This window comes from Gopherus flavomarginatus, chromosome 2 (genome assembly GCF_025201925.1).
Source record: "Gopherus flavomarginatus isolate rGopFla2 chromosome 2, rGopFla2.mat.asm, whole genome shotgun sequence".
NCBI classification, from domain to species: Eukaryota; Metazoa; Chordata; order Testudines; family Testudinidae; genus Gopherus; species Gopherus flavomarginatus.
Window position 1 is genome coordinate 146456840 of NC_066618.1, and position 14308 is coordinate 146471147.

At 38.3% G+C, this 14308-nt stretch overlaps 1 protein-coding gene across 2 annotated transcripts in view; it reads right to left on the reverse strand.

The window, feature by feature from the left end:
• The window catches only part of CDH12 (cadherin 12), a 919272-nt gene that overhangs the window by 16731 nt on the left and 888233 nt on the right, over positions 1-14308 (reverse strand). For both annotated transcript variants that reach the window (XM_050937418.1, XM_050937417.1), the window contains one exon: positions 4414-4550. In XM_050937418.1, coding sequence (XP_050793375.1) covers positions 4414-4550 — 137 coding nt within the window. The remainder of the gene's footprint in view (positions 1-4413; positions 4551-14308) is intronic.

A 14308-nucleotide genomic window follows, 5' to 3' on the forward strand; every position in this document is an offset into this window, starting at 1 on the left:
GATAGCTGCAGAAGAAGTTCTGAACCTAAGTTGTAGATGAAGATGACAATATGAGGGCACAGTCATCACTGTCAGTTCCTTTTTATCACTAAAAATATATTAAAATATTTTTCTAATAATGCATTGATTGTGAATGGTGTATGTTCTTTCAAGTGTCTTGTAAATGGAAGCAGCTGACTAGTTAAACTATTTAAAATCTTGGTAATTCCTATTAAAGTGGTAATCTATCTATATATCATATTGATTTGAATTTTCTTTTGGAAGTGTTTCACATGAAAGATTATTTTCATTTTGTTTTCAGCTTCTGTAGCACAGTGCAGAAATTAATGGGGTAAATTTTTGAAAAACAAAGAAAAGTTAGAAGGAATTAAAGTGACTGCCATAAAAATCAATGGGAGTAGTTTGGTTGTGTTTTTTTATTAATTCCTGTGCACCACTTTGAAAATATACTTGTTTCAGCCTGTCACTGATAATCATGAAAGATAATAGAAGGGGGTAGATTCCTCTATCCTCACTCATATTGGCTAATACCTTACAATAGTGCTGCGTGAGCCTAGCTATAATCATAAGAATAATAGTGGGGCTGCCTGAGCCTAGCTATAATCATAAGAATAATAATGGGGCTACCAGACTTTGCTCTGGTCCTTCAATCTATTTCCTTTTAAAAAATATAACCTCTGGTGCTAATAATAACAATATATGAGCCATAGCCAGCATTATCAGCTTGTAAGGAAAGTCTGCATTATTCATCCATATCTGCATTCAGGTTTATATAATGCCTGCCACTATCTTTAGCAATTTGAGCTGCATTGTACTTGTGCTATTACTGAAAAGTAATTAGCTTTCGTGAGGCCTGCACAATCACTCCTAGTCAAGATTAGCTGCTGTGGAAGAAAGGTAAGATAAGTATCATCACTGAGTTTAAATACAGCCCCTCTTGAAGCCACAGATGTGCAATGGAAAACAATAAGGACTGTGTCCCAGGGATGAGACAGGCATAGCTGATCCACAGAAATTTGTTCATGACCTTGACATTATTTTCCATGCAAAATGGCATGGTGGCAAAGCCCAGTTTTATTTGTATTTCTCTTTGAGCTGCTGGGGGCCAAGATGGTGGGCAGTATTTAAGTGAGAAACACAAGAAGCAGATCACATAGTCAATTGCAATAGGGCCTTAGGAGCCAGCCAGAAGTGGGATTTTCTCTAAATTGAGGAGAACAATCTTCTTATTTTGTTTTTGTTCATTTCACAAATGTAGATTATTGTATGAGAGGAGAAAACTCTGGACAGCAGAGAAAAGTGTTTACTTTTGTGATCCATTGTGCCTACGCTGATTTGGGCACCTAAATACAAGTGATCTGACACTTTCTGAAGAGCTGAGCACAATCAAATCCCAGTGAAGTCAGTAGGAACTGCAGGTGCTTGGACAATGATGGTACAAGCCCCTGTATCTTGTCTATCATATCTACTCTTAGAGCAACACTTCTTGGGTAACTATGGGCTGGAAAATTCCTAATGAAGACAAGAGGATGGCTTGTGCTTAAGGTACTGGGTGGGGACCTGGGACATCTGAATTCACTTCCTGGCTACAGAACTCTTGTGTAACCTTGGGCAGTTTGCTTCACCTGTGCCTTAGACCACTGCCTGTAAAATAAAACATGTGGAGAACTGGGGCCCTAGAGATTGCTTTTGGAAATTTGGGCCCTTAGCTATTAAATTCATACCTTGCATACTTGAACTATATGTATATCACTCCATAAATACACACATGGTTAGGCTTTTGTTTAATAGGCTAGAACTGAGGGCTATATACAACTACTTGAATGGATGAGACAGTTAACCAAATCATTCTCTCTCATCCTGGGAGAATTAAAATTAAAATGTCAATTTTTGTATGTGCTAATTTTCAAAAGTTATAAATTTTGTTTTGCTGGGGTGGCTTGGAATGGGGAACATATGAGATTATTTCATCAAAATTGCAAAAGGGAATTGAAAAAAAAAGTGAATATCTTTTGCTCACAGCTACGATAACAATTCAAAAGGAATATAAAACCTCATGCTTCAGGACATAGGATAACCTCCAGTTGATGGGGTTACGGAAGAAACTTTCTTGATGGCTTGGTTATTCTATAATTGTCCATTATGAGGTATTTTTCACTTTCCTTTGAAGCAGCTGGTAATGGCTGCTTTCAGAGACAGGACACTGCGCTGAATGGACCATTAATCTGATCAGGTGTAGCCATTCCACTGTTCCTACATAAGTATTGAGTAACTGCCATAATGTTCAGTTTTAAAGCAGGAACTAGTCTAAATAATTAAATTAGTTTTCTCTGTCTTTTTCCAGTGGTCCACTCAGTACTTCTCCCTGACAGAGGCAGTGAATTGATAAAGTATTTAAAATGTTTCCATGGCAGGGAAATTCAGAAACTTTCCCTTTCCCCCTCTTCTTCTACTACTTTGCATTTCTGAAATCCCAGCATTACCCTCTGTTACCTCTGAGTCAGACAGACCTATATGAAGCTTTGACAGGTAATATTTCTTTGTTCTCCAAAGTATTGCCAATTATACCTGTATTGTATGTATAACATTTATTTTTAATGACATGAATAACATTTGATGCACAAATATTAAGGTACATGGGGATATGAATTTCAAATGTATGAGAGGTATAGGTTTACTAGGTTGGCTAATGGTTAGAATTGGGAATTTTATAATGTGGGGTACATGCAACAACTCTTAATATAAGCACTATATTACTATAACTGTATTTCCCTTTATATGCCATGTTGAAGTGAACTTGTTTTTGTTGTTACCTGTTTTTTTAATTACTCTGGAGTCTGAGAGAATAATAGATTCACAATGAGTTCACTAGAACAAATGCCTTATTTCAGGACAAATTCGCAAACCAAAAATGCTCCTTACTTACCAATAAATCTAAATGTTTAAGCTTTGCTTAAGCACAGCCTATTAAGAGATCTCCATGCTGCAACACCATTTCTGCATCCCTTTCAAATTCTCTGAAATCAGATTACAGTTCTGCTGGCCTATTTTTTTTTCCTAATTCACTCAAGAAAATGTACTTCCCCCATACAAAGGCAAGGTCAGAGGTCACAGGTTTAGGATATACACATAATCAGATGACTCCTTCAGTTTAAGTGCATAGGCACTTTATTTTATTTCCTGTTCTACCTTCAGCCTTTAGGGATATTCCTTTGGCTCAGTTTGGGATAACTACAACTGATATATTTTTTTTCAGCTGAAGCAAGTTTTAATAACACACATACATATATATATAACATATATATATATATATATATATATAAAGTCCTACCTTCTACGTTATTGGTATGTATAGTTTATTGAGTAATCATTGCTGAATAATGCATAAGGGAAAACATGGTCCCTGCCTCTGTAACATACATTCTAAAACAGATAAACAATACAGTACTGTTGTAAAGTACACCAGGGGTCCAGATCCACAGCCTATTTAAGTCAATGGACAGACTTCTGTGAATCAGATGCCAGATGATCAAACAATAGGCTTTTTTCCAAAGGATGAAACAAACCTAGGAGAATTAACTTTGACAGGGAAAGAGGTGTGCTATACAGAAGCATGTGAATGAAGAGGGGGATGCTTGCTTGATTCCCCATGAGAAGGAGGGAGTTCCCAACATTGGAGGGCAGACTAAAAGAAGAGCATGGGAGAAGACAACGAGGGGAGTGATTAGGCAGGGAGGCTTGGGCAGATTGAGAGGAGAGATGGATCAGGCAGGTGAATTCATGCAGAGCCTTCCATTACTGATATCACCTCAACCTTAACTGCATTCTAATATAGTTTTTTGTCTGGGAATTAAAATAAGCATTATACCCTCCCCCACACAAAGAGGAAAGGTATGCTTTCTCCTTGACTATCCTCAACTTGATCTTATTAAGTAAACAACAAAACAAAGAACAAGAGAAAGGTCTCTGTGTGAGAGCACCAACTCTCTCTCTCTCCACTGTAGCACCCACAGACAAAATGGCAGCTATTTCTGCAGCAAGGAGGTACTTTTTTCCATTTAAAAGTTCAGTACACATACGAGACACAAACTATAGTAGTTACATCACAGTTATCAATTGTTTAAGCACAATAGTCCCAGTAAAATGTATGTTCTAATATCATCCTTTAACTCCAACCTCTTTCTGATAAAATTTCCATTGACTTTAGTGGGAACTGTGCTTGCTTAAGGAGTACAGGATCAAACCTGACTATATGTGAGTATTTGAATATGATACTTAGCTTTACCAAACTGATACATTTATGCATCCTTAGATCATTTCAGCCTATAAACATTTTATAGGAGGCTCACTTCTGAGCATTACATTTTGAGAGATGCCACTTTAGTATCTTAATTCAATTCATGCCATACTTACTAACTTTACTTGCAATTATAGAGAAATTGTACTGTGCGGTGCTTTCTCTGTCCAGTAATTCATTAGTTGCAATGGTTCCTTCAGATCCATCTATTGTAAAGTAGCTCTCTGAATCACTCTTCCGATCTATGAAGTACCTGCATATGAAAAAAGTAGATGCAAGTGTGCAATGATTATACTAGCTTGATTATACCAGGCTAGCTTGATGTGTTTTGTTCCCCCACCCCATCCCCTGTAAACAATGATTTCTTTGCTTCAAGGTAAAGGGGAAATGGGAAATAATGAAAGTTTTAGTACTACTAAAGTTCATATTATTTTAAGCCCTTGATACCTGCAAACTCATCACATACTACCCAGCTTCAATGACCTCTGATCACTACCGCAAATCACTGCTGAAAGTATCAGCGAGACTTATAGGGGGAAAGGAAGAAGGGATGCGAAACAGCATTAAAGGGCTGGATTCTCTAATCACATATGGGCGCTTTTCACCATCAGGAGGTACTAAAATGCCAGAAACTGGCGGCAACTGGCCTGGAGTGAATTCCCCTGTTGGAGATGAACTCCTTGAAGGCACGAGTGTACTAACTTCACACTGGGTGCCTATCAGTCCCCTCATTCTTGGCTTAGGTGGCATATCAAGGGAAGGAGGGGTCATGTTGGGGGGAGACGGGTGGGAAGTGGGTGTGTTATAACTCCACTGCACTACATCTCTCCTCCACTGGTGTAGAGCCCATCGAGGACCCTGTATCAATATATCAAATTAGAGCAGCCCATAAGCAACCCTGACTTTCGTCAGGTCTCGGAATCAGAGAGCTGTAACTGTCTTCCTGTCACTTCCTTTGAGCCCCTCTGTGCCAAGCCAAGCTCCTGGAACAGCAGAGAATCAAGCTCTGTGTGTTTTTCTTCTAGGAAGGACTTAATAGAAGAAGTAAATGTGCTTGTCTGTGAACTGTTCTGTTTACAATCTGATAATTTGTTCCAAAACCATTCCCCTTGAATTCAAATTAATTTCTCGTCTAATTTCTCATTTGATGGTACTGTTTGCAATTATAAAATAATAATAATTTTTTTCTGATGCAGTGCCCTGAGCTATTAATTCCTTTTTCTTTTTCATTATCAGGTAACAACAGCTGCACATCTAGCTGCCATTGCTTGAATAGTAGGCAGGGTGGAATGGACACAGTCATTTGCAAAAAGTAGACAATAAGGATAAAACTGATCATAACTGTAGGTGAATTTAATAAAATATAAATATCAGAGGACTGTGGACTTCACACATCTTGTGATTTTATGCTCCCTCCACTCTCTTGTGAACCAGTGAGAGTGATTTATAGGAAGAAAATATATGTACTGTAAAGGCAAGCAGTAGAATACCAGACTTTTCCTCACTGCTAAATGAAGTGATGAGTAAAAGCGGTACTTGACATATCGCAGAGTAAATCAACTTGAAGTAAAACTCAAGAACTTCAACTGGAGAAGAGTTAAATTAAATTTCATGACTGAGATGAAGTATTCCTTGGGAGATGTTTGCTTTCATTACAAATGTACATACGCGCCAAGAAAATCCAATATATATATATATCTATAGATATAGATATATAGATAGATAGATAGATAGATATAGATATAGATAAAGATATATATAAGCAGAGTGAAGATGAAGATGAGCTCTACCCTGACATCTGGTGGTGAATTGTGGCAAGCGGTGGAAAAGAACTTCAGAGGCTGATCTTGTTTGCATAGGCACACCTACCCCACCTAGCATGAGCCTAAATGGTCACTTTGATTGCTGTGGGATTCTCAGTTTCTCTGTTATTGGGGCAGGAAGAATAAAGTGTTGTTACCCTGATTATGTGAATCAAGGACAATGAAAGTGTTTTATGACAGAGAGATTCACCATCAACTAAGTAGCATTCGCTAGACAAGAGACATGGGTTCCAAAACCCAGTGAACTGAGAGAGGCTGGGGATAGACATTTGTACCTGATGGCATGGGCTGCTTTTGAGGGCCTGAAATACCAGTTGTACCCCTTTCTCTCTCTACTATGGAATATCAGAACTAATTTTAATTCCATTAGGAGTCTAGTTACAGGCTGCTGAGTAGAATTCATATTGGGCCACTGGTGCGCCAGCACTGAGGCTTCCCTACTACAAGCTGAAATCACTAAAGAGCTAAAATTACTGAGAGCTGAAATCACTGAGTGCTGTGGGGGAGCCTGAAGCTATGTTGCTGAGCAGCTGGCAGAGCAGTTTGTGGAACGACTGAAGTGGTTTGCAGGACAGCTGGTGGAGCGGAGTGGCTGGTGGAGTGGAGCAGAGCAGTTTGCGGAGTGGCTGATGGAGAAGCTCATGGTGAAGGCTTCCGCGGAACCCCAGGGAGAGGCAGGGCAGTTGGCCTTGGAGCACATAAGGTGCCCCTTAACACTGCTGTGCCTGCCCCTCCCCAGGGCTGGGAGGTAAAACTCTGCAGATAAACTTTTGATCTCGAGGGCTGCACTGACCAGGGACAGAGACTTTTGGGTTGTTGGACTTTTGGGTGATTTTTGGGTTGCTGGATTCAAGAGACTTTTGGGGTGTTGGACTTTTGGGACTTTGGGTGATTTTTTGGGGTTGGTGGACTTAAGACCCTGAGGGGAAAAGGATACTGCCAAACTTACTTGAAGGAAGTGGGTCTTTTGCGCATGGTTTGTGTTATGAATGCTGTTTATGGTAATTCCCCAACATAATGCCACATTGTTTCCCTTCTTTATTAAAAGCATTTTGCTACACTCAGACTCTGTGCTTGTGAGAGGGGAAGTACTGCCTTTTAGAGGGGCTTGAGGGATGGTCATTGGATGGGGGCTTGAGCTGGTTTTGCATTGTGTTGTTGAAATGGAACCCCTAGATACTGAACCTAGCACTTGTTGCTGCCAACTCAGACGGGCAGAAGGGTTACATATACGTAAAATATATTATTGATTAGCAGCCAGCTTTGCCAGTCCACATCTTAATTTTAAAACCTTATAAATGATTAGCTAAAGGCATGGTGTATAGTTGTATACAACTGTATTGCAATGATCTGATGTAGGTGACCGACATTAGCCAACCATTTTTGAAAATGTGAGCGTCAATGTTCAAAGTAAGTTGTTAAATAACATTTATCAGAACGGTATATAGGTAATGTGCTGTTTGTAGCATTGTTGGTCCCAGGATATGAGAGACAAAAGGTGAGGGGGTAATATCTTTTATTGGATTAACCTATGTTGGTGAAAGAGACAATCTTGCAAGCTTCATAGTGACTTGAAGAAGAACTCTGTGGAGTTTCAACACTTATTTCACTCACAGACAGAAGCTGGTTTAGTAAAAGGTCACCACCTTGTCTTTCTCATAGGTGAAATGTGGCAGTATGCTTTCAGAAGTTTCTTGTTTAATAAAGTGTGTCTGCTGCATGTTTTAATTTGCAATCATTGCTGAAATATACTAGAGACAATCATGAGAAGGCAGCTTTGTTTATCTTCCCTTCTTTGGTGCCTGTGTCAGTTATGTTTGGTTAAATATCTTTGCATGAGTCAGAGAAGATGAGTCAGGATCTGACTCATAGCCCTTTGAAATCAGCGGGAGTTTTCTATTGACTTCAGGTCCTTGGACCCAGGAGGCTACAGTTTAAGGTACCAATTCTACAAACACTTATGTCTGTGATTAATTTTAAGCGAGTGAATTGTTCTGCTGAAGTCAACAGGATTAATCTTGTATTTATAATTAAGCAGATGCATAAATGTTTGCAGGCCTTGGGACTCCAGCCTGCAAATCCTAATGCATGTCATTAACTTGATGAATATGAGTCCAATAACACTACTCATATGCATATCTGTTTACAGGATCCAGGATTAACCAATTAATTCCCACACAGTGGACCTAACACTGCTCTCTCTGAATCCATGACAAAATTCCTACTGACTTCACTGGGATTGAAAATAATTTGAGATGAGAACAATTGGCCATACTTATGAAAACAGCATGGACTATTTATGCTAGTAGTGCTGGCAATAGTCTGAAAAAGGGGTGGAATCACCATCATTGAATTCAATGAACAATTGTGTCCAGTGGTTGCAGCATTTAATCACTTTCTCTATTGCTGTTACTTTACTCATAGCATATTGAACCATTCTTCTAAGGAAAAAAAAATTCCAATACCTTTTTTTTCCACACAACACAGAGTCAACCAGTAGAACTCCCTGCCAGAAGATGTTGTGAAGGCCCATACTATAACAGGGATTAAAAAAAGAACTAGATAAGTTAATGGAGGATAGGTCCATCAATGGCTATTAGCCAGAATGGATAGGGATGGTGTCCCTAGTCTCTGTTTACCAGAAGCTGAGAACGGGCAACAGAATGGATCACTTGATGATTACCTGTTCTGTCCATTCCTTCTGGGGCACCTGGCTTTGGCCACTGTCAGAAGACAGGCTACTGGGCTAGATGGACCTTTGGTCTGACCCAGTATGGCCGTTCTTATTTTCTAATGAACACCATTCAGGTTGGAGAAATAATACATAGGGACCTAAAGAGCTGGAAGAAAATAAAATAAGATTGATTTTTTTTTTTAAATATCCCAATTAAGGACACTGTATAATTATACATGTAATTACCAGGGGAAAAGAACCTGGGAAGCAACAATGAGGACAGGTGGTGGTGGACTGAAAGAAAGCAAATTAAACTTGAGTTTAAGATATGGCTGCACAAAAGTCTACAAAAGGCATTATGTAATGTAGCAGGGAGCTAATAGACCCGGTTTCTGGTAAATGATACCAAGAAAACTGAATTTTGTCTTGGGCACCACATTGCAAATAAGATATCAGCAAATGGGAGGGAGTTCAGAGAACAGTATTAAAAATAATTTTGGGTCTTGAAACAGTGAATGTTGAGGAAAGATTAAAAGATCTACAATATGTTTACCTTGTATAAGGGATGACAGGAGAGATAAGACAAAGGTCTACAAATAGTGGAAGGTTTTAAATACCAAAAACAGGAAGACTATTATTTAGTATTATATAGGGGATATAACAAGAATATGGGATGAAATTAAGAAAGAAATGTAGGTTCAATAACAAAATCTTCCTGGCAGTGATACATATTAAGCTACAGAGTAGTTTCCTGAGAGAAATGACAAAAGTCCTATCACTGGACATTTTAAAAACTAATTTGGGCAAAATCATAATATATTTATTGTATGAAAGAATACTGCATTGTCAGGAAGATGTATTGGGTGATTTCTTAGGTCTTTGCCATCTCTGATATCTGATTATAAAGAAATAGATATTTCACACTAAGAATCTAATTACATATAGTAATACTCACAGATAAAGTTTTCATTAAGTTGGAATTAAAATTGAGTACATAAAAACAAATTAAAGACTTAGAAAAAACATTGCAGTTCTTTAAAAAAACAAAAATACAAGAAAAAATTGACAACATTTGGCTCTAAAGTTATGCTCAAAAGAAATCCAAATGTTTTAAAGTAATGAAGTTAAAAAGGTGCAACTCTGTCCTCTTAGCCTCCTATCTCAATTTCTTTGGTTCTTTCATATCCACTTTATAGGATGAGTTATTCTTGGATTACAAACTTTTTTTAAAGGTATAAAGAACATAAATTTGGGAGAAAACACCTTGTGTCTAGAGCATCAAAAATGTGCACCATGGAACACTGGTTCACACATACATATCTTGTTCACTGAGATGTTTTGTTATCATACCAACCTTTGTCCTTCTTGTGGAAATTGCATAATTTCTTGATGTGGACACAGGAGATTTACACAGGTAGGTAAACTAGGGTCTGTGTCTAATAACACCTCAATAATTGGCAACACATGGAATTCTAATCAAGAGTGATGAATGATTGCCTTCAGTTTGCTATTTATTCAATCACAAGCTTCTATTACAAGTATGTCTTCCTCAGAGAGTTCTTCATGGCTGTTAAGGGCAGCTGGAACTGGTATAATCAACACATCAGAAATAAGGCATTTTGGTTTCTGTGGTCAGTGGTGCTGTTAAACTTCTTATTATGGCTAGACAGGATTTTTCACAGGGCCTTCATATTTGGGACAACATTAAGATTATTTGGGATCCTTATCTGTACTTACAAAGGTTTGAGTTTAGTTGAATCTTCTTTTGTGTTCTAAGGTCTTGCAGGAAGATGGATTTGAATATACCTTTTCTGTGTTTTAACTAATATGATCCTATGAAATAGCTGTATCAAAGATGAAATATGTTTTCATAAGCACAGAAGACAAAAGTCTTCACAGATGTGGACCACATAAAATTCAAGTTGTTCTGTGCTAGCAGCCCCCAAATCCTTTCTGCATGATTTTTCAACTCCTCAGTACTCTGTACTATATATTTTGTATATACATTAGGCTGACTATGCTGCATCAGGTATCTTTCAATAAAATCAAATAAAACTACTATTTTCTTAGATAAATCATATTTATTTTGAAGTTAAGTGAAGGTTAACATATTTTAACCTATTAAAAACCTACAGGGCAAATCACACCACTGATTTATGCCAGTTCTAATATTGGGATTTTTTCATAATGAAGCATTCCTACTTAAATGATAAAAATCCTATGAATATCAACAGAAATCAATTAGTAGGTTTAACCACCACAATGCAGGAAATGTGGTCTTATATAGGAATGGCTAATAATGTTTTGGTTTTTTGGTTTTTTTAAACCTAATACTGTTTCTCATAATATCCAGCCAACATTGAATTTTCTCTCTATCTTGTATTTATTCTGAGCAAAGAAACAGGAAGGATTGGTAACAGAGCTCAAAAGAGGCTAATATATTCCCCCCAAGTTTTTTTCCTCTTTAAATAATTTAGTGAGGCTAGCTCATCTTCTCTTAATGGGGGCATGAACTCCCAATACCTATGCTAAGGATTTTCAAAGCCTTGTTATTTCATTAAAGGTCAAACCAAATAAAATCCTAATGGAGTTGCTGTCAGCTCTTATCTTATCCTCTGTGTAACCCTATGGGTACCAGCTTGATCCCTAAAGAAGCCAATCTATGTTAATATGTCCCAAACAATTTATAGCATCACTGCATAAATGCTTGCAGGAGAATATTAGCCAAGCAAAATACAAACAAAATGGCAGAAATGTCAAAGATAACAAACAGAGACTTCTTAGGCAGTGTGGGTTACAAACTCACTTCACTAAACCCTTACTTAGCATCCAGTATTTTGCCCATATGCTCCCTTAAATGTCTTTACTAGCACACAAAGTATACAATATGTGTACAAGAACAGTGAGGTATGGAATGATGTAGACATCTTATTAGCATGAATTTGAAATGGTTGCATTATTCACCTGTGGAAAAGTCAACAGTGTGTTGGGTAGGTTCTGTCTAACAAATGACAAAAAACCAACCCCTTTCATTTTGCACCTCACTGGATAAGCATTATAAATGTGCCATATATTTTCCATGAAATTAGTTTTACAGATATTGTAAAGTGTTTGTAAAATGTGCAATGGGATTACTTTTTTTTGTACCCTTCCACCTGTAAAACCAAGTGTCTTCGTTACTGTGAGGTTTTCAGAAGTATTGGCCTAACTCTTCTCCTATGCAAGTCAACTCTCATTGACTTCATAGCCACAGTTGGGCACTTTTAAAAATCCCATCCATAAATGAAACTGTATAAACCTCTGAGGGAGAGTAACACTAACTTACCTAACCCCCCTGTATAAATGACCCACAATGGCTTTTCTAGATATAGAAATGTTTTGACTTTGAAGTGTTATAAAGCTTTGATGTTTTGTGAGACCTCAGACCCTAAACTCTTCACGATACTAGACAGAATTTTGCACGTTGTGGCATTGGGTAGTTGTGACTTCAGGAGGGTGGAGGGAGAATTCTACATTTGGAGATAAGAAGAAGAAAACATTTCTCTTCATCTTATGACATGGCTAGCTCTTTCACATGTGAATTAGATATAAAACATATGAAGAAATTCAACACTTCCACTGACTAGAATTCTTTGTACACTATAATATATGACTTGAAGTCTTGCTCACAGTAAGCTACAATCTCGCTCCATTTCTAAATAATGAGGGTGAAAGATTAATGCTTTTCAGCAGCTAGCAGGCCACCTGATGTGGTGCAGGTAATGTCAATACAAACAAATCACACTTTGCTCTTAGCTTCTGATAAGAATAGTGAATGTTTATTTGGCATGATGCAGAACTAATTTACATGAAGGCAATGGCTGTGGGAACACTCACTGATTCTGATGACTACATCAGATTTAACTGAAAGAAGCTGTTAAACTTTTCATAAGCCCTATAAATTTTACATATGAATTTTAGTAAAACACACTAGACAAAATGGGGAACAAAATCTGCTGCACTTCAATTATCAACACTTCCAAAGTGCCAATTGTTCCTGTCTACAAATTTCATCGCTTCCTCACCCTCCCCATCTAAAATGCTGTTCATATACTCATCAAAATCTTCAGTCAGCTCTATTGTCTGCTTTGCATTTCTCACGATGAGATGCATATCTTAGCAAAAGCTGTTGTCATTTGGAAAATGCATTGTTTTTATTTTTACTAGTACTCTGAGCAGCCAGCGCTGCAAGACCGAGAGAGAATGAAAAGCCATAACTTGTATTTCAGGCTTATATGTTTGGGGTAAAATTTACATCTTCAGGAATCTTGCATTTAACCCCTTCAATACAAGCTTACAATACACAACATCTCTCCAGTGCTGGTACAACTGTGGTGAACCTACAGAACAAAATTAGGTTAAGGACAAAGCCTCAGAACCTCATTCTGCTTGATACTGTACTGGATCATGAAATGCTTCTTTATATATTGTTGAGGTTTGGGGCAGACCTGAATGGTGGAGGCCATTCTGCATGTGCACTCTCTCGCTCTCTCTCTAACCTGTCCATAATGAGGGAAGGATGGTACCATCTGAGTCTACTGGTCCAGCATTGGTGGGAGAACTATTTGCTACAGGCTGATTTATTTCCACTGCCTGCAGATGGGAGAGCAGAGTATGTGAAAGGGTTCTTTCACTGCCAGCTTTCCATGGGAGAAGACGTGGACATTAAAGAATATCTTAGAGTCTCTGGTGATAGGAGGGGCATTTGAGGATGGTTTGGGGATGTATAAGTTTAAAAGAAAAAAAAAAAACTGTGAGCAGATAGAGAGCTGGTTGTGGCTCCCTCTTTCTCAGCTGCCTGTCTCCAGGCAGCTTTAATTTACACCCACGCATAAGGTTCTCAGGGTCTTAACACCAACCAAGAATCAAGGGGAGCAGAGCCTCACTATACCATATCCCTTTTGATTTCTGTCCTTCTCCTGACATACCCAGCTCCTCTCCTTACATCAGGAAGCAAATTTCCACTTCAGAAAATGGTGGTGCAAGCATATGTGACAGCAGATCTGGTAGAGGAGGCCACAGAGCTTCATACTAGTAATATTTGTCTCACCCAGCAGAAATTGGCTGCTTTGAGTATACTTACCAGTGTGTAAATATTTGGTGTTCAATAGCCTATCTTAGTCTTTGAGATGTGTTAACTCAGTAGCTATTTGCATTGCATAAAGTCTATCCCTTATCTCATACAACTAGAAGGGAACCCCAAAGGGTCATCAAGTCCAGCCCCCGCCTTAACTAGCAAGACCAAGTACTGATTTTACCCCAGATCCCTAAGTGGTCCCCTCAAGGATTGAACTCACAACCCTGGGTTTAGCCAGCCAGTGCTCAAATCACTGAGCTAGCCTTCCCCTCTCATGCAATCAGAACCATAATGAAGCCAAGGAAGCCCAAGAGAGAAAGGGTGTCATACTGAAGACCAGTGGTGATAAAATTACACGAATGGGAGCTGTGGCCACACAGTGGGATGATTGTTACCTA